The 21,396-nt window shown below is 36.3% G+C and overlaps 1 protein-coding gene across 1 annotated transcript; it reads left to right on the top strand.

Annotated features, from left to right (window-relative positions):
* Nucleotides 1–571: 571 nt before the first annotated feature.
* Nucleotides 572–12,509, top strand: LOC106775963 (ABC transporter F family member 3). The gene is made up of 17 exons (XM_014663226.2): nucleotides 572–1,017; nucleotides 1,110–1,325; nucleotides 1,963–2,361; nucleotides 2,449–2,595; nucleotides 2,970–3,098; nucleotides 3,178–3,279; nucleotides 3,384–3,530; nucleotides 8,159–8,221; nucleotides 8,310–8,356; nucleotides 8,449–8,508; nucleotides 8,635–8,717; nucleotides 8,989–9,083; nucleotides 9,416–9,502; nucleotides 10,887–10,974; nucleotides 11,130–11,215; nucleotides 11,890–11,952; nucleotides 12,045–12,509. Exons 1-17 carry the CDS (start codon nucleotides 814–816, stop codon nucleotides 12,165–12,167), a joined length of 2,139 nt encoding a protein of 712 aa, XP_014518712.1. The 5' UTR covers nucleotides 572–813; the 3' UTR covers nucleotides 12,168–12,509.
* Nucleotides 12,510–21,396: the final 8,887 nt, after the last annotated feature.

A 21,396-nucleotide genomic window follows, 5' to 3' on the forward strand; every position in this document is an offset into this window, starting at 1 on the left:
ATAGCACATAAAAATAACATAATTTTAAGCTCAAGCCCAGCATTGCATCGCTCAATGCCTAAATTGACCGCTCAGCGGTTTCCCTTTAATCGCCTGGACGCTCAGCGACACCGCTTAAGCAGAAACATACCTGGGAGCAAAGATCAAATAAGTGGGGAGTTTGGATAAACTTTTGGAGTCAATCGTGAAAATGATCTTATTTTTTAATTGAACCAACTTTTTTTCAGACTTATTGGACTTATTGGATATAAAAGTAATGTTCAGCCATTTAAGACCTTGTTCACTTGAGTGGATTTGAAGAAGAGTAATTTAGAGGATTTGAATATCTTAAATCCACTTAATTACTCTCCCTCAAGCCCTAAGACTTATTGGACTTATTAAAGGAACAAGTGAACATAATTCAGATCCATTTAAGTAAACAAGATTTTAAATGACTGAACACTTTTATATCTAATAAGTTCAATAAATATTAAAAAATTTGTTTAATTAAAAAGCAATGCAATTAAATTTTACTACTAAATTAATTAATCACACAAAGACAAGTTACTCTAGGGAAGTAGATTTGAGAATTGAGAAACCCTGACGACGAGAAGCATTTGAAAGAGAATTAGAAAAGTGAAAACGAGTCGAATTGAAAGCTAAAGAAGGTAAGAAAGGAGGGAATTGCCGCCCCTGAACATCGAAGGAGAGAGAGAAAGAGAGAGAGTTTGGTTTATTCCAAAATCTTATTCCAGTTCCATTTTCACCCCTAAAAGCCAAAAGCAGCAGCTCATCGCAGAGCGAAAGAAAGCAGAAGCGCAGTGGTGGCGAAAGATGACGGAGGTGGCGAGATCAGTGGTGCACGACGTTTTGGGACAAAGAGTCGTCGACGTAGACCAACCAATTGTCGATTACATCGTCAACGTCCTTGCAGACGATGACTTTGACTTTGGCCTCGACGGTGAAGGCGCATTCGAAGCCCTCGGCGAGCTCCTCGTTGCCGCCGGCTGCGTTGACGATTTCTCCGAGTGCCGCTCTGTCAGTCGCACTCCTTTTCCCTTTTTCGCAAAACCTAAACTTGTTAGCACTAACCTAACCATTCTCCTTCTTCTGTTTCAATCAAAATGCAGGTGTGCAGCACGTTGTGCGACAAGTTCGGGAAGCACGGTTTGGTGAAGGCGAAGCCCGCCGTGCGGAGCCTTGCGGCGCCGTTTCGAATGAATGAAGGTTTGGACGACGTCCAAGCTCCCAAGAAGAAGCCCGAGCCCGTCGACGGCCCTCTGTTATCGGAACGTGACCGTCTAAAGCTCGAGAGAAGGAAACGCAAGGAGGAACGTCAGCGAGAGGTGTTTCCCCAATTCCTCTGCTTATTGTTGTTTTCATCATCAAGGGGTTAAATTACAGTCATGGTTTTATAACGATTTTGATGTAGTGAGAAACTGTGGACAAATGCGGTTAATGCAACCACAACTATGGTTGTGGAGACTCCAAAACCCTAGATGTGGTGGAAACCAAATCTTGATTTTATTATTATTATTAGAGTTATGGATTGTTAGATTAAGCAATTTTACGGCAAAGTGTTGTTGGTCCGAGTGGTATTGCACTCGGTCCCCTTAAGCAATGTCTGGGTATCTGGCCTTGTGTATGGAAAGACAATGTTGAGAGAGGAGACCTGACTGGAGGTGGTCAGCCTAGTTTCCTGATAGAGATTAGTCATTAGTAAAGCTGATGAATACTCTGTACAATTAACATGGTTAAAAAATATTAAGCAGTTTTAAAATGTCAACTGTTCAGAACGTGTCAATTAGAAGCTAAATGTCTTTTAGATAATTATTTTAAAAATCAATACACGTCTCATATATAATGCCTTTCATGGTGAATGGTTGTAATTGGATGATAGTGTAACATTACTTTGTTATTGTTATTATTGTCACTGTTAGAGCTTGTGGTTGAGTTCATTTGACTATAGAAGGATACGAGCAGGCACAATACCAAATGCACTTGGCGGAGATGGAGGCGGCACGGGCAGGTATGCCGGTGGTGTGTGTGAGGCATGAGAGCGCTGGGGGGCCAAACGTGAAGGACATTCACATGGAGAATTTCAATATCTCTGTTGGTGGGCGGGATCTAATTGTGGATGGTTGTGTCACACTTTCGTTTGGAAGGCATTATGGTTTGGTAGGAAGGAACGGGACAGGAAAAACCACTTTTCTTAGACACATGGCTATGCATGCGATCGATGGTGTTCCAAGGAATTGTCAAATATTGCACGTGGAGCAAGAGGTGACAGGTGATGATACCACAGCCTTGCAGTGTGTCCTTAACTCTGACATTGAGAGGACTCAGCTTATTGAAGAAGAAGCTCAGTTAGTTGCCCAACAGGTGAAGAATTGATTGTGTTCTGCTTTGCTAGCAGTTTGTATATGGTCTTGAATCTGGGATAACTGAGGATGTTGTGTTGTTTGACAGAGGGAATTTGAGGACAAAATTGAAAAGGGTGACTCAAATGGAATGGTTGGCAGGGATAGCATTTCACAGAGGCTTGAGGAAATATATAAGAGGCTTGAACACATTGATGCTGATTCTGCAGAGGCACGAGCAGCATCTATATTAGCTGTGAGTTCATTGTTGATTTGTATCATAATTTTTTAGAGTCACTTGTTGGAAAGTCTTATTCTCTTATTAGCCACTTGAATCTTGTTGAAGTTTTGAATTGTAGGCTTGTAGCTTATTCTTATGTTAATGTGTCTTTCGGTTTTCCCTATTTATTGCATAATCAGTTCTCTAAGGAGATCATTCAGGTAATGGTATGAAATACAAAGGCAGTACTCTAATATGTTTTTAGATGAGGGTCTCAAACATGCTAGTAGAAGAATTTCTCTACTTTAACATTAAGCACTCTCCTGTTGTTGGTTACTTAAAATTTGTAGTAAATATTTATGAAGCAGAAACACTTTCCAAAATCATTGTCTTACAAAGGGCAATTTCAGGGTTTGAGTTTCTCTCCTGAGATGCAGAAGAAGGCAACAAAAACATTTTCAGGAGGATGGCGAATGCGCATAGCTCTTGCTCGTGCACTGTTTATAGAGCCTGATATATTGCTTCTTGACGAGCCTACGGTGACTCATCATTCCAAGTTTCTTCTGTGATTCATGGATGCCTTGGTTTATAGAATTTATGAATTTTTTTTTATTGCAGAATCATCTTGATCTTCATGCTGTCTTATGGCTTGAGTCATACTTGGTTAAATGGCCAAAAACATTTATTGTTGTTTCACATGCGAGAGAATTTTTAAACACGGTAACATATCAGCTTATCTTGATTTGGTCAGATATTGTGTTGCTTTAGTGCTTTCTCTAAATGTGTTACTAGTATAGTTTTTAACTTGTTAACTGCCTTCCCAGGTGGTTACTGATATAGTTCACTTGCAAAACCAAAAGTTGACTACTTATAAAGGAAATTATGATACTTTTGAGAGGACCCGAGAAGAACAAATTAAAAACCAGCAGAAAGCATTGGAGGCAAATGAGCGCGCAAGATCTCATATGCAGGTATTATTTTTCACTGTTAAAGTTATTCTTCTCAGTGTTGATAGTTTATTTTGTTCCGGCTGATGCTTTGTTATACTAGTATTGGGTTGTTTATATGAATCCTTAATTTGTGAATCTATTCAAGAGCTACACGTTATGCCGCCAAGTGGGGTTTAGGACATGGGTGGTAAACTAAGTTGTGAGTACATTGATTGCATGATATATGCTTTCTCAATGTATTTTCTAATATTAGCTTGCTGTGTGTGAATTTCTTAGATATTAAATAGGGTTGGATAGTATGATGGAGGGGATAAACTGTCATTTGTAAACTGAACATTTGCTCTTTGTGAAGGGGAAGCCATTGGAAGAGAGGCTTTTCTCATTCCCTATCATAGTGGCGGGAATGGAGATCTTTTGGCAGACAAAGATCTGTGGCTGCCAAAGATCTGGAATCATGGAAACACATTGTGGCTCTTGTGGCCAAGTTCCTTTTGGGGGCCTAAAAAACAGGCTGAATTGGCACAATAGTGTCACAACGCAACAGATAAATGGGTCAATTTCCCTCTTTTCCCTCAACTGCATTGTTTTGAGGGTTTATAAAAGCTAAAATGGACCTATATCCCTTTTCAGATTGCCTAAAATTCTTAATGCCCCATTTAGTCCATGTTATTCTTCCCCCCTTCCCTATTCGTCAACAACAACCGCCTCTCTAGTTTCTTTTTTGGCGCCTCATCTCCACCAGAGTCACCTATCTCTGGCTGGCTGGCCTTGGTGGCTTTTCTGGGGATGCCCATATCCTTTAACTAATAGTAGGCAATATATTGTAGTCAATAGAGAGGCATTGTGGTGTTATGGGATTCTTGTCTACTATTTTGATTAATTATGGTGTTGAAATGTTGAATTAGCATGGTATTATATCTATTTTTCATATGAAGTAGACTCTTAAAAGTCAACAAGTCAGGTCCACAAGTTGAGTCTACGACACCACCATGAGTCTACCTAGACTCTCGAATCTGATAATCTTGGGTATGAATGCTACTTTGACCCTTAAGTAGACCCTTAAGTAGATTTATATTGCATTATACACACACACACACACACACACACACACACACACACACACACACACACACACACACACACACACATATATATATATATATATGCATAAAATTAAAGAAAAAACACCTGAAATCAAAATTGACCACATGGTCGAAAACAGCAAAAGCGGCACAACATATCACCATGTCCAGAATAGGAAAACAGCAAGAGATTGGCTGAACAGGTTGAGTGGCAGAGGGTCATAAGCCAGATGAAATCTTATGAATATTAACAGTTTACAACACATCATATGTGCCAAGTCTATTACATGCATAAATGACATGGGGGCCTATAGGAGCCATACTGATAACGGAACAAGTTGGTTACTGGAGTTCACAACTGCTGTTGTGATCTATCTAGGCTGAATTTTATCCCAAGTCCCCATCAATTTGGCAATCAACATCAGTATACATGATTGTTTTATGACAAACAAGATTTGAAGATAGTGCTGCCTGATTAACATCTATGTAACCAACATATGTACACAACATTATTGGCTTATCTTGTAAAAACCTATTTCTGATTCTCCATTAATTTATAGAAGAATTGTTAACGATAACATCCCGTTAAAAAACCCTGAGGTCAAGGAATAGGATTTTGATAGCTGCCATTTCAAGATCAGATATAAATTTGAGGGCACTAAGTTCCAAAAGATCATTTGTAGCCAGAAACTTGTTGATAGGTTTGATACAGTTTACAAAAGAAGGAAAAAAGAAGGTAGTTAGTACTATTGTAATTACATAACTGTAACAGACTATTATAAATAGTCTTTAGGAGGTGAGGAGACAGTTTTGGAGTATTTTGTAAAGGGAAAAGTTAGGAGAAACAGGTCCTCTCGAAAGACCTTGAAAATTGTACATGGTTGTTCCTGTTCTTACCACATTGGTAGAACAGTGTTGTTTGGTTTCTTAATAAACATCCAAGAATCTGTCTTGGAGTTCTCTTGTAAAGTCTGGGTACCTATCAATTGGTATTCAGAGCCTCTTTTCTGGTCTTGTGGTAGCTGTTGGGGGAATGGTGAATACAAGAATGGAATCAAGATTGGATGGACTTGAAAAAATGGTGCAAGAATAGGATAACATAGGAGGTTCCAACGTCTCGAAGAGATGATTTGGGGGCTTACAGTGGTGGTGGAGAAACTGTCTTCAACAACGAAATAGCCTGATGAGGATTCGGTCGTAAATGGAAGCGATGAGGGTAGCAGAGAGAATGAAGAGAAAAATTCGGTAGTGTCCTCAAAATTGAGAAAATTGGACATCCCTGTCTTTGCAGGAGAGGAGGCCTATGGGTGGACTAACAGATTGGAAAGGTGTTTTTGATTAAAGGAATTCGGTGAGGAGGAAAGAATGCAGGCTGTCATGGTTGCTTTGGAAGGGAAAGCCTTGAATTGGTTTCAATGGTGGAAAACCTATAATCCAAATCCTACGTGGGAGGCATTCAAGGTGGCTGTTGTCTGCAGGTTTCAACCAACAATGCTGCAAAAGCCCTTTAAAATTCTAATTGGCTTGTGAAAAACGGGTTTAGTGGAAGATTACATTGAACAGTTTGAACAATATGCTGGGTTCTTGAAGGGGATTCAACAGGATTATTTGGTAGGCATTTTTTTGAAAGGGTTAAAGGAGGATATCAAGGCTGAGGTTAAGTTGTATGAACCCAAAAATCTTCCTGAGTTGATGATGAAGGTTCAGATGGTTGAGGAAAAAATCAGAGTTACAGCAAAAGGGGAGACCCCAGACATAACTGTAACAGACTATTATATATTTTTAGATTTCTTGGTGACAAGAAACCAAATTACTATTTCGGATTAAGGAAAATGCACACTAATCTGTTACAATAAAGGGGAGACCCCAGACATAATAAGTACCATCACTACTCACCAGGGAGGGCAGCCAGCCATATCTACCCAGCCCATGCCATCCTCCACTCAAGACTCTATTCTAGAAGTATATCTAGAACAACTGCTAGATACTAGAAAGACCAGTCAAGGTGACTTAGAAGTTCTGCATTTATAAAGAATTTCTAGACTTTCACGTTGAAGACAAGGTGAATCTTCTTGGAGGGGATATTGATAGCTTTGATACAGTTTGCAAAAGAAGGAAAAAAGAAGGTAGTTAGTACAGTTGTAATTACATAACTGTAACAGACTATTATATATTGTTAGTTTTCTTGGTGACAAGAAACCAAATTACTATTTTGGATTAAGGAAAATGCACACAAATCTTACTTCAACTTCAAAAGATGATAATTTAATTAGAAAAGGAAAATACAGAAAACGTCCAACTACTTCTAAGGGAAGAAAATCCCTTCTACACAGGTTAGAACCCGTTCCCGAACAAATTAATCCACAACCAACCTGATGTCCGTTTCCCCCCTTAAAAGATAACCCTTATTAGGCGTTGTAACCACCTCCAACCCCCAGTTAACTGTCTAACCCCTGTTAACTGCCTCTTAACCTCTATTTTGACCGTTTTTTCTAACATACACCTTGAGAGTTCTATCATATATAGTCTTATTAGGAGGTGAGGTGGCAGTTTTTGGAGTATTTTGTAAAGGGAAAAGTTAGAAGAGACCCGTGCTCTCGAAAGACCTTGAAAATTGTACATGGTTGTTCCTGTTCTCACCACATTGGTAGAACAGTGCTGTTTGGTTTCTTAATAAACATCCAAGAATCTCTCTTGGAGTTGTCTTGTAAAGTCTGGGTACCTATCAATTGTCTTGACAAGCGAAACTAAACAACTATAGTTTGGGATGAATTGTGTTTGGAAAGTCTGCACACATGCTCTCTCTTTCTATATTAGTGTCATTAGATGGGTTAGTGTTAGTTATATTGATTGAATCCTTATTAAACAAATACATGCTCCTTAATTAGTTCTTGACATTGCTTCTAATTATTCCGGTGTGCTGGGATAAACTTTGAAAAGAAGCTCTTTGACTATGCTGTTTTTTATTGAGTTTTTTTTTTTTTTTTTTTTTTTTTTTTTTTTTTTTTTTTTTTTTTTCTGATGCTATGCTTTCCAGCTTCTATGAAAAAACTTTTTTCCTTTTGAAAAAACTTATCTAATTTTAACAAATTTTTTGACAGTTTTAATTAAACATTTGAAAAAGCAGGCAGACTATCATATGTGCGTAGTCTGATAGGAATAAGAAGTGTAAATAACTGTAACAGTTTAAATGCCTAGGACAATTAGGATTGGGTGGGGGAGGATGTATAAATAGAGGCCTTCTAGATTGAAAAAGGAGAGTTGATTGATTTGTTAATTGACAGGTTCATACCTGAGTAGAAGGTTAAGCCTCTGTATTCTTTGCTGTATAAACACTATACTGTGAATATAATACCGATTTCCCTATCTTCTGTGTGTCTTTTGGAGAGGAAGAGAGTTATCGAATTAGGTTCCCAACCTAGGAACCTAACATAGTCTGTCCAGCGTCATTTTCCATTTGATTCCTTCAAAATATTGCTGTTTGCAATTTCAGAACTTGTGCCTCTGTAGCATTTTACTCAAGATTCTATTTGACATCTGATATTTGATGTTTTGCTTTTCTTTCAGACCTTTATTGACAAGTTCCGTTATAATGCAAAGAGGGCATCACTCGTTCAATCTAGAATCAAGGTACTTGTTATTTAAAGTTTCAGTTTAAATAATTAAATCCGATATTTCCATATCATCAACCCCTTTTTTCCTGGAAAATATATTTCAGGCTTTGGAGCGAATGGGCCATGTGGATGAGATTGTTAATGATCCTGAGTAAGAACTTATTTCTTTTATTGTGTTTCTCTGTTTAGCTTTGTTGAAGTTTTTAACTGTATATACCTTTTTTTTTTTCTGGTGGGATGTAGCTACAAATTTGAGTTCCCCACTCCAGATGATAGACCTGGTCCACCGATTATAAGTTTCAGGTATCCCTTGTACTCTCTATGGAGAATATTGATTTATACGAACCAGTGAATACCAAAATATAGTGTCACGTACAGCATTTAGGCCTTCTCAGTGAGCTAAATGGAAAATTTTCATTACGTGTGCAGTGATGCATCATTTGGTTATCCCGGGGGCCCCATTCTTTTTAAGAATTTGAACTTTGGGATTGATCTTGACAGCCGTATTGCAAGTAAGAATCATGTTTATTGTAGTTCCTGGAATGAGTTCTCTCATGCCTTTTGAAAGCCTTGCCGTAATATAGATAATTTTGTTCAATTTATATTGGCATCATATAGTATGCATGATTGCTCAGCATGAGTCATGGCTGTATGTGGTGGATATGTCATTCATTCCTGTGTTGTATCTTCTGGGGGTGGGGGACGGAGGAGAGATTGTTAATATAATGACATGGCACTGCCATATTGGTTTGGTCTTGAAATTTATATCCTCAATGTTTGCAGTGGTTGGACCAAATGGTATTGGCAAATCAACTATACTTAAGTTAATTGCTGGGGAACTTCAGCCCAGTTCTGGGACCGTCTTCCGTTCTGCTAAGGTAACTATAGTACATTGAGAAAACAATCCTACAATTTCAAAAATAAAAGTTACTTCTTTTTGTCTCACTTCCACTATTATTTGACTTATTGGCTATTTTTTTTATCCATGATACTGTTAACAACTGAAGTCTCAGTAGTTTATGGTTTAAATCAGTTGTGAATGTCAAAACTAGTTTATGAATGATTTGAAAATGGTAATGCACTTTACAAGTTACTACGTGATGCTCAGGAACTTGAAATTATCAGAATGGCAGCTCATCTATCCGTAGTGATGTCTTCTCTTATTTCAATATTATTTTGGATCATTAATTACATATCTTTACTGTTACAGGTTCGTATAGCAGTGTTCAGTCAGCACCATGTTGATGGTCTGGACTTATCCTCAAATCCTCTACTGTATATGATGCGGTGCTATCCTGTGAGTTCCTTGTATTCAGTGACAATTACCTGTTTTCTGAATATTTTGTGGGAGTTAATATTAATTTAAATGCCTTACTGGGGTTCCCATCCTTCTAATCACTGACTAAATGAAGTGCAGGATAATTGATGTTCCCATCATATTCTAATTGAGGGTGACAACTCAATCTATTTATCTATTTTCCATCCAATCCATTTATAAATAAATTCATGTGTTAGAATAAAACATGGATCGGGTCCAATCTATCCACAGATGGCTGGCTTTGTTTGACTTGCAGACGAGAGGTTTCTCAAACCACAAACCCTTGAGGTTGAGTCTTGTAAACTTCTTTCTCAACAGTGCTATTCAGGAAGGATGTTAGGTTTCTTGGTGACAAGAAACCTAAATTCTATCTCAAAATAAACAATCACAAACAGACAAGAAACCTCAGTGAGGCAGCAGTTTATTGAATGAAAAATACAGAAAACATTCAACAACATCCAAGGGAAAACATTCCCTTCTACACAGGATGGTCCCTGTTCAGAAATAAAACACCCAACAACCAGAACTAGAACATCCCTCCTCCTTAAAAGACAAAAGCTGCCTAACTACTAGTTAAAACTTCCCCTAACTGCTGTTTAAACTCCTCATAACTATCCCCTAACCACTTCATACTAACTTCTATGTTTTACTTTTGCCAAACTATCTACAAACTGTCTAATACATTACATATCCTTTCATTACTCGCTGTTGTAAAACAACTTTGTCTTCAAGGTTGTAATCTAAAGTTGGTCCTTAATCGTTGCGACAATTTCCCATGCGACTGCCTCAAGGCTTCCTTAACATAATCTTTTGCAAACAGATGCTTAATAAACAATCTGACTTGGCTTCCAAAATCAACAAGTTTATTACTGGAGTTTGCTAGCAATCGTTTTCCATAACAGATAAGTAACCCAAGACAAAGGAAGTCCTGTTGGGTGGTGGTAAGGGGACTAGGGACCAAGTTCCATTGTGCAGCAGGGCATCATATTCTGCTTTCATAGCTACATACCAAGTAGGGTGAGGAGCATGTTTACTTGTTTTGGGTTCAATGTGAGCGAGGAGAGTGGCCTAAACCAAACACCTGGAGCTTTTTTTTTTTGTTTGGGGAAACTATAGGGAAGAATGTAAGGATGATCAGTATAACAGATAAAGTTCTTTTTGTGCATGTGAAAACTAATAATTGTTTCCTCTTTTCATGATATAGTTTTTGTGAATTTGTTTTTTGAAAGAGAGGAAGGGGAACTGATCAGGTCTATATATATTGGGTGCTAGGCATGTAACTCGGTGATTTTGTAAAAACTTGTTTAGTAGCTGTACTTGTAATTTGATTATTAATTTTTTCCTTTTTTGAAAATTTCTGCAGGGAGTTCCAGAACAGAAGCTTAGAGCTCACTTAGGTTCTTTTGGTGTAACTGGAAATCTTGCACTGCAGCCAATGTATACTTTGTCTGGTACTTTTTCTCACAGTTCATGTAGACATCATAATTCATAAACGATTCATTAATTATCTTTTAGATCAGCAATAATATATGTTACAACACTCGTGGGTGTTGAGTTCCAATCTAGTGTGAATTATATTTTTTGACTTCTCCAAATGCTTTACTAGGTGGTCAGAAAAGCAGGGTTGCCTTTGCAAAGATAACTTTTAAGAAGCCACACATAATATTGCTTGATGAGCCTTCCAATCATCTGGTATGCTGCTGTGTCTCTCCGTCATTGTTTGTTGCTCCTTGGTGGGCTGTTTGTTGTTTACTGTCTTATTTGTTGAAGGGAAAGTACACGTGTCTAATGATTCATTGTTTTTGTTTTCCATCATGGTGGTGCTTATTTTCGCTTTTATAATGGTATGCAAGCAACTTGAGTGAAGGAGAAAATAGCTGTAGATCCTATGTTTTTTTAGGGAATCATCTCAATCCTAACATAACAAAAACGACGGACCTATTGCCCTGTCCGAAACAGCTTACATTTCCTGCACTGAATCTTACGTTGTAATTTGTGTCTTCATTTCCTACAATGGCATCGCCGTGCAACAGCTATAGTAATAAGATCGAAATCCCTGAACAGGAAAATTACTGGGCATTTTTATTTGTTATCTTCTTTTATGGGGCCAGTTAAACTAGTGACACTATTTGTTTGGACGAGACGTTTTGCAAAATAAATTGGATGTAGATTGGCAATTTCAATTTTCAAGAGGATTTCTTGGAATATAACATTAGGGTTCAATGAACACATAACGCATAAGAAGAAACTTTAATGTCTTGTTTGATAAACAAGTGCAACGATGTTACATTGCAGCTTGTGTAGTATATTGTGAATTAAGCGACCCTAAATCCAAAAATGACTGAGAACGTAATAACATGGTGTAGGATTTGGATGCTGTTGAGGCGCTTATCCAAGGTCTTGTCCTGTTCCAAGGAGGCATTCTAATGGTATGACAAACTCTCTGACACCTCATTTTTTTAATATTAGTATTCGATTTGAGTGGTTACAAACAATCATATCATACGTTTGTGTCTGGCAGGTGAGTCACGACGAACACCTTATCTCGGGAAGCGTGGAGGAGCTATGGGTTGTATCCGAAGGAAGAGTGACACCGTTCCATGGCACCTTCCAAGATTATAAGAAGATACTCCAATCAGCCTAGGAACAGAACAGAGACCACTCTTTGGTAACTGGAAGATACCTGGATGACATTTTTCTGCTGTTTGTCTCAGCATGGGAGGGAATATACAAGTTTTAACATTTATAATTTTTGTAAGGTCTACACATTTTATTTTGCATTTGTATTACAAAAACATCAATGTGATTCTACTACACAATCACGTTGCAACATCATTGTCTGTAGACTCACTTGGATGAAAGAAAAGGGTGATTGTGATTGTGGTAAGAAAATTGGGACAGCACCAGAGAATATATGGTCTTGCCATAATTGAAAATGACCCAATAAGAATTCGCAATTAAAAATATTTATTCATGTATTTTATTATATTATTATTTTTATTTTTTATTAGTTAGTTTGTTATTATTTTTTATTTGTAGTTTGAGTTTAGTCTATATTTTTTTATTATAAAGAGAGGATTTTATGTATTTATTCAATACAAGAGAGATTAATATCATACGTAATTTTTACTATATTTAAATAGTATAACAGTTTGATTGTCTTTACGGATGGAAAAAAAATCTGTAGACACAGGTAAAACCTGTGGCGGGTAGTAACTACTTGCAAGAAACGAGTAGTAGGTATTTTAATATCCGTTTCTAAATGGGTCGGGTACGGGTAGTATATTATCCGATCTGTGAGTATCCGTTACTCATAAAAAAAAAAAAAATTAATTTATATATATTTTTAATTAAATTTAATTAAAAATAGAATAAAATTATATTTCATTAGGTTAAATTTAATTAAAATTAAATTTTAATTTATATTTAATTTAATTTATATTATATTATATATATTTTTTTGTAATTTTATTTAAATTTTATTTTAAAATGTATAAAATATATTTTTTTTTATTTTTTGCGAGTATTCGCGAGTTATAAAATATCCGCAGGTATTTTCTAAATGGGTACTCAACGGGTAGCAAATCGGGTTATGGGTAAAATTCCGACGGATTGGGTTACGAGTAGGCACCTCCGTACTCAACCCAAACTATTGTCATTCCTAGTTGTGTTGATGAAGCATCTCTTGAGTTTTAGGATTATACTTTCTTTTGTTTGTTCATGGTTTGTGACCTCTCTTTAATCACCATTACATATTATGTTGTAAATTGAATCTTGCTTTTGAAATTATGCAAATTTGATTTGTTTCCACAAGTTTAAAACATTAAGGTTTTTGAAAAATATATTTCTGCGTTATGAGAAAAGATTTTAAATATTCGATTTTTGTAATAATCCGTGACACCTTGAATTTGGGACATTACATCTTTAATTTCATAGATAGGGATTAACTATACACTTTATGAACTTAACATGCACTCAGTTCTAGGATTCCTACCTTGGTTACCACTACTAGCCTACATTAGTGGGGAACTGAGTTTGTTGACTTTTAATGCTACCTAAAAGCGAATAAACAATCATTCAAGAAGGGTTAGACGATGTATAACACTATTTTATAGTAGACGACATATAACATTAAACTCTTATGGGAAGCTATTTTTGGATGTATATTGATATGTTGTCATTGACACGATCAAATTAACGCTACTAACAACTTTAGTATTGCTAAGATAGTAGTCAACAAAATAAAAGGGGTAAATTTAATCCTAAATCGTCTCCCAACGAATATAGAATTGATTCTTAACAAATTAGTTGTTATAAAAATTATACAAAAGGGTTAGTAAAATAAAAATAATAAATAAGATAAAGATAAATAAAAGATTAGATAAAATAACCAAAGATAGAAAGAAATAAATTTATAAAAAAGATTTAAAAGATAAAAAACAATGGTAATGAAAATATGTTAATTTTAGTGTCTTTTCAAAATAGGATTTATCAATGGTTATCTAAAGATTATCATTCAATTAACTAACGTCTTAGATATTCAAATTAATCAATGTAAATTCTCAATTGATTTGTTGGCATTTTAACTATCAACAAAAGTACATTCTCGATTAAAAGCAAGAACTAACAAGATGATGGACAGAATATACAAGATGAAGAAGAACCAAAGCACTTACAGTAGCAATCAATTGATGAATGAAGCAGGAAGCCATACCTGAAGAGTGCAAGCCAACCCAGCAAGGAAAAACCAAAGGACGGAGGCAAACTGATATGCGTACAATGAAGTAGAAGGCACAGAGAAAAGCAAATGCATGTACAAAGAAGAATCTAGAATGCAAAAATATTATTGAAAAGTGAAATCTGTGTTTACAGTCTGTACAAGAGAAATAAAAAGGAAAAAATAAGATGGAGTGGGCCACAAGCCTAAAAGCCCAATAGCTAACGTTATCATCCCCCTCAAGTTGGGAGTAAATGTTTATCATTCCCAGCTTGGAATGTAGATACTTAAAAACTGCAGGGGCAAGAGGTTTAGTGAAGAGGTCGACAGCTTGTTCAGTGGTAGAGATGGGGAGCAGCTTGAGGAGGCCAGTGTTGATCTTGTCCCGAACAATGTGACAATTGATTTCAATATATTTGGTGCATTCGTGGAAGACTTGATTAGAAGTAATCTGGATGGCAGAGCGATTGTCACAGTAGACTATAGCAGGTTGAGTGGTGATAACACGAAGGTCATGAAGAACGTAGGTCAACCACTGAAATTCACAGGTGACAGTAGCAAGAGCTCGATATTCAACTTCAGAAGAGCTTCTGGAAACAATTTGCTACTTTTTGGATTTCCAAGAAATGATAGAGTTGTCGTAATAAATGGAGTAACCAGTGATAGATTTTTGGGATTCGGGACATGTTGCCCAGTCAGAATCGCTGTATGCTTTGAGTTGATTGGTGTTGTTGCTTTGGAGGAGGATGCCATTGCCGGGACTTCCCTTGAGGTATCGAAGAATGCGTTGAGCAGCTTGTTGATGTGAGGTGGTAGGAGAAGAAACAAATTGGCGAAGATTATTGACGGAGAAAGTGATATCAGGTCTGGTATTGGTAAGGTAGATGAGGTGGCCAATGAGTCTACGGTAGGATGAGGCATCTGCATCATTGAGGAGGTCACCTTGACTAGTAAGACGTGAAGAGTGAGCCATAGGGGTCAGCATAGGGGCGAATGGAGCATTCCAGCTTCAGTAAGTAGGTCGAGGATGTACTTGCATTGAGAGAGGTGGATTCCATAACTGTTTCTGGCAACTTCCAACCCGAGAAAGTAAGTGAGGTCACCTAAGTTTTTGATGTGAAAAAGGCTGTCAAGAGAAGTAGTGATTTGTTGTATCTCAGTGGCGTTGTTGCCCGCAAGGACAATGTCATCAACATAGATCAAGATGGCAGTGGTGTAGCAAGTATCATGTTTCAAGAAAAGGGAATGATCAACATTAGATCTAGTGTAATTGTTAGATAGAAGAAAGGTGGAAAGTTTATCATACCATTGTCGTCCAGATTGTTTGAGCCCATATAAAGATCGTTGAAGTTTACACACCTGATTGGGGTTTTGATGGTTGAGGCCGGGAGGAATTTGCATGTAAACTTGTTCATGTAGGTCACCATGAAGAAAAGCATTGTTGACATCAAGTTGCTTTAAAATCCAGTGGTGAGAGGCAGCAATGGCGAGAAGGATACGTAGAGTAGTTAATTTAGCAACAGGGGCAAAGGTCTCGAGGTAATCTAATCTTTCAAGTTGGGTGTATCCCTTAGCAACAAGGTGGGCTTTAAAACGATCAATGGATCCGTCAGACTTGTGTTTCACTTTGTATATCCAACGACATCCTATATCAGTTTTGCCGGGAGGAAGGTCAGTGATGGTCCAGGTGTTGTTGTTAGTTAAGGCGTTGAGTTCGTCTTGCATAGCTTGAGTCCACTGAGGTATTTTAGAGGCTTCCTTATAGGTGCGAGGTTCAGTGATAAACGAGATAGAGAGGATGGTGTGCCTGAAATAAAAGGATAACTTGTCATAAGAGAGAAAATTAGTAATAGGATATCTAGTGATGTGATTAGTGTGAAAGTCTGAAAGATATGTAGGAGGACGTGTGGTCCTAGTGGATCGCCTGACAGTGTCAACATGCTCATCTATACTCGATATATCATGATTGTAGTTGTTAGTTGGGGGAGTATCATCAGCATTGGAAATGGCTGTGGTGTCATTGGCACTGGTGACCATGTCACTAGCAACAGTAAGGTCAGTAGAACAAGGCATATAAACATTAGCACTAGGAAAGATAATATCATCATGGTTGTGACTATAATTATGAGGAGCAGGCAAAGAAAGAGAGGTAGAACCTGAACTGTTGATGGAAGTATAAGGAAAGCAATTTTCATGAAATAATATTTTGCGAGACATATCAATCTTATGGTTTTGTAAGTTAAGGAACCGATAACCTTTGGTGTGTTTTTGGAAGCCAAGGAAAATGCCAGGAATAGCCCTTGCATCAAGTTTCTTCCTGTGAGCAGTCAAAGTGCTAATATAGCATAAACATCCAAAGACACGCAAAGCAGAAATATCATACAGATTCCCAGAAAGTATTTCATGTGGAGTATCATCATTAAGTAATGGGGTAGGCATGCAATCGATCAAAAGAGTAGCATGTTCAGCAGCAAAACACCAAAAAAGAGTAGGCAAATTAGCTTGAAACAAAAGAGAACGAGTGACATTTAACAAATGTTGGTGTTTGCGTTCAACTATGCCATTTTGTTGAGGGGTTTCATTACAAGTCGTTTGATGGTTGATACCTTTAATGGAGAAAAAATTGTGCATAGCAAACTCAATACCATTATCGGTACGTATTGTTTTAATAGTAGTAGAAAATTGGTTTTCTATGTTTGTGATAAAATCAGTGATAATTTTTCTAACAACAAATTTGTTAGTCATAGGTATTAACCAGGTGTAACGAGAAAAGTCATCAACAACAGTGAGAAAATATTTGAAACCACGCATAGAAAGAATGTTGCAGGGACCCCATATATCAATGTGAATAAGATAAAAAATTTTCATAGTTTTGGAAGTACTATCAGAAAAAGGTAACTTTCTTTGTTTAGCACGATGGCAAGCATCACAAACGTCTGTAGAAGTATGAACAATGAAAGGGTATTTAAGTTTCAAGGAATTCAATCTAATGTCAGAGGGATGTCCTAATCTAAGATGCCATAGGCTAGTTTTGTTTACAATATTGTTCGCAAACTAAACAACAAAAGTGAGTATGTGGAAGGAAGAGTCTAAAGTGTACAAGCCACCAATGAGTTTAGCTATAAAAAACTTCTCTTTGGTTTGAGTGTCCTGTATAGTACAACCATGAGAAGAAAAGGTTAATTCATAGTTATTAAAGGAAATCAACTGAGATATAGAAACAAGATTAAAGGAAAATTGTGGAACATAAAGGACGTTTAGGAGGTGAATATTATTTTTAAAAATAACGGTTCCAGAATATTTAGAACGAACGATATCACCATTAGTTAAAGCAATAGGAATGGGTGATTCTTTTATATGAAGAAAAATTTTGTAGAGAAATACTTATATGGTCTATTGCTCCAGAATCAAGGATCCAATTATGTTTAGTGTGTTTGGAAGTAAAAGTGGGACAGATATTACCTAGAAAAGGTTGGTTTGCTGAAGCAGAACCAATGTGATGAATTTGAGCAGAAGCAGAAGCACCATTTAAGTTGTGGTTTTTGAAAAGCTCTGCCAAAACTTGAAATTGTTGAGACGTGAGCCGTATATCATCAACACTGCCAGGATTATTATCTTTGACAATCACAAAATCTTCTGAAGCAGGTGTATGATGAATCTGGGCTTGCTTGTTATAGAACTTATGTCTAGGGAGATAACCGTGCTTTTTATAGCAAACCTCAATCGTATGACTGCTTCTGTTGCAATGAGTGCAATGCTTTCGACCAGTCGGTGCACTTTTCAATCCTTTGTCTTGATTAGGGAACTCGTTCTTGCAGTAGCAGACAGCTTCACTGTGCCCATGCTTTTCACAATAATTACAAATGATGGAGGAGGTGGAAGCAGCGCAAGCAATGGTAGTACCAGTGTCCTGATTCTTTACAGCAGCAATCAGATTTCCACTAGACAGTTGTCTTTCTTGTTGTGCCACCAAGGAAAAAACCCTAGTGATGTCCAGAATGGGATCAAGGAGAAGCACGTGTGAGGTGACGTTAGCAAATTGATCATTCAGTCCCCGTAAAAATTGCATGATTTGGTCTTCTTGCTTCCTTTGTTTCACAACAGTTAGAACTTCATATTTGCATTCGGGTTTACATGTGCAAAGGGGTTCGGGACAGAAATTTTCGATCTCATCCCAAAGAACGCGAAGTTTAGTGAAGTACTCCAAAACGGTAAGGTCACCTTGATGAAGGCCCGCAATGTCCAGTTGAAGGCTAGAAATCTGAGAGAGACTTCCTTGAGAAAATCTATTCTTTAGGTGGTTCCAGATCTCCGCGACTTTACTCATCCAAATGATGCTTTGTCTGATGGGGATGGAAACCAAGTGGACGTTGGAAACCGAGTGGACGATCCAAGAGACGACCATGTTGTTTCCGTGAATCCAAGCGGCATACTCCGGCTTGTCTTTGCACGGTGGAGGAATATTGCCAAGAACGAACTCGATCTTGTTCTTGGCGCTAAGGGCAGTCAACATTGATCGACTCCAAGAGTGGTAATTTGTATCATCAAGAACCGGCGAAACAAGAGCAGCCGTTGGGTTCTCGCCGGGATGGAGATACATGTAATTGTTGACGAGGCTGTCGGCTGCCATGACTGAGGCGGGAAAAAAAAGGGAAAAAGGGTACAAGAAAGGGAGAAAGGGAAGCAGAGTGACATACATAACAAGATGATGGACATAATATACAAGATGAAGAAGAACCAAAGCACTTACAGTAGCAATCAATTGATGAATGAAGCAGGAAGCCATACCTGAAGAGTGCAAGCCAACCCAGCGAGGAAAAACCAGAGGGCGGAGCCTAACTGATATGCGCACAATGAAGTAGAAGGCACAGAGAAAAGCAAATGCAAGTACACAGAAGAATCTAGAACGCAAAAATATTATTGAAAAGTGAAATTTGTGTTTACAATCTGTACAAGAGAAATAAAAAGGAAAAAATAAGATGGAGTAGGCCGCAAGCCTAAAAGCCCAATAGCTAACGTTATCAAGAACTTTTTATAGATCAGTCATAGTAAATTTAATCAAAGTACATTCTCAATTAAATATTAGGATACCTAATCATGTCTATTCTTTTACCTCTTATGTCAAATAAAAAGCTAATTAACCAAAGTACATTCTTGATTAATTCTTGTTAATGTTTTTACCATTAATCAAAGTACAAACTCAATTATTTGAAAACACCCATTCAATGACATGAAAGTTTCTAACTTTAATCAAAATAAATTCTCAATTAAAATTAAAATTCCTTGGATTTATATGATTGATATGTTATGTAGATTTCACACCTTGCTAACTTGCTATAATGTAAAAACCATAACTTTTACATGATTAAGAAGCAAAAGACATAGATAAAAATAAATCACAACAAGAATAAAAAGAACAAACAAATTTATTTATTTAACCTCAAAATCCAGTTAAGAAATTACAGCAGAATCAACTCGAGAGGCTTAACACTCCATGGAATATGGAAATAACATGAAAGTATAATAAAAGAAGGTGGAGAACATGAGAGAAGAGAGGGAGAAATTTGAACCCCGAAAGGGTTCCTAAGCTCCTTTAATGTGTTTCCCTTAATCTCTTTATATAGAAATTGGATTTGGCTTTATTTCAGGCTTTTCTGTTGCAATTTTCTTTATGATAATGTAATTTCTTCAATTATCTTCTAAACAATCCAATATCTTCAAATATATTTGATTGCTCTGGAGATCTAAAAATATTTTAGAAGATATTTGCTATATTAAAAAACGATTTGACAAATATTATTTTTTTATATTTATTGATATAATTAAATAAGGTAATTATTTTACAATATCAAATAAAATATGTTAAGATATATTTTCTCTAAATTATCTTTAATCATAAACATGTGTCAATTATCAAAGCCCTTTTAGTAGAAAAAAATAGAGAAAACTACAAGATCTAATTTTTGTTGCTTGTTCCCTTTTCTTGGCTAGCCAAATTTATTCACTTTTTTCATGTTATGCTTGGATTGTCTTTTTGTAGTCTTGATTATTTGTTATTCTTAGATTTATCTTTAAGGTGTCATGACACTTTACCTAATTTATTTCCACACTCAATGAGCTCAACTTAGTTGCAGTTGCACTATCACACCTCAATATCCCAAGAACATTTATGCAACTAAAAAGCTATTTTTAACATATTTTTGTATCTCATGCTAAATAAACCCAATTAGAACAAATCCTAATTAAAATATTCTATTAAAGTGCAAAAACCAATTAAGAATCCAATATTAAAGGCTAAATGAAGACATAAATATATACTCATCATATATTTTAACACATTTTTCATTAGAAGATATTATTTATGGAATACTCTTGTTTACAACAATTCTTTTTGATGTGTTATTATGATTATCCATAAAGGATATTTTAATTTGAGTTCTATTATTTTGCACATGTTTCTAAGATATCTCCTTCATAACATGTTTTTCTTTTCTCTTTTCGTCTCAACATGAGTACAAACTCTTAAGTATGCTATCTCTAAAGTTTTTATGTAGACTTTTTTCATTGATAAGACACTTACTATAAAAAAAAATGTGTTAGACAATATAAATTTCGAAGAAACACTCTTGTGTATGTTTTCATTTTGAGAAAATTTTCTATTGACATTTAAACAATATACATAGCTTTTCGTATAAGACCTTAAATTTTCTATTGACTTAATCAAGTGTTATAGACATTGTAAGTCAAGTAGACATTTCTTTTATTGAACAGATATATTTCATTTGGTAAACTTTAAAACTTGAATTGTTAGAAGATATTAGACATCAAAACTTTTGTTAGAAGATTAAATTACTCCATACGATGTTGTCTATATATATTATTTTTAAATAACGTTATTTTCTTATTTATTTGTTTAAAGTTTTAGAAAATGAAATTCAAAAGCAAAATAATATAATATTGAATAATTGATTTGATTTTGTATACGTGGTGCATTTCTACGCAAGCAACGCATTATCTACACGGATATACACGCTTAGGTAACTCGTTTTCATTACGCCACCTCATCCTCTTCTTGCATTATTTTTCCTTTAATTATTACCTCTAATTTGAATCAGATTTTTGTAACATTATCTATCTTACTATCTTCACATAATTC

Source organism: Vigna radiata, chromosome 10 (genome assembly GCF_000741045.1).
Source record: "Vigna radiata var. radiata cultivar VC1973A chromosome 10, Vradiata_ver6, whole genome shotgun sequence".
NCBI classification, from domain to species: Eukaryota; Viridiplantae; Streptophyta; class Magnoliopsida; order Fabales; family Fabaceae; genus Vigna; species Vigna radiata.

What these genes read in the sequence shown, in the direction of transcription:
- LOC106775963 (XM_014663226.2), top strand. Translation starts at nt 814, where the DNA reads ATGACGGAGGTGGCGAGATCAGTGGTGCACGACGTTTTGGGACAAAGA. An exon ending in CGAGAGAATTTTTAAACACG is followed by an intron (nt 3,280 to 3,383) that starts GTAACATATCAG and finishes CTGCCTTCCCAG; the next exon opens with GTGGTTACTGATATAGTTCA. An exon ending in TCGTTCAATCTAGAATCAAG is followed by an intron (nt 8,222 to 8,309) that starts GTACTTGTTATT and finishes AATATATTTCAG; the next exon opens with GCTTTGGAGCGAATGGGCCA.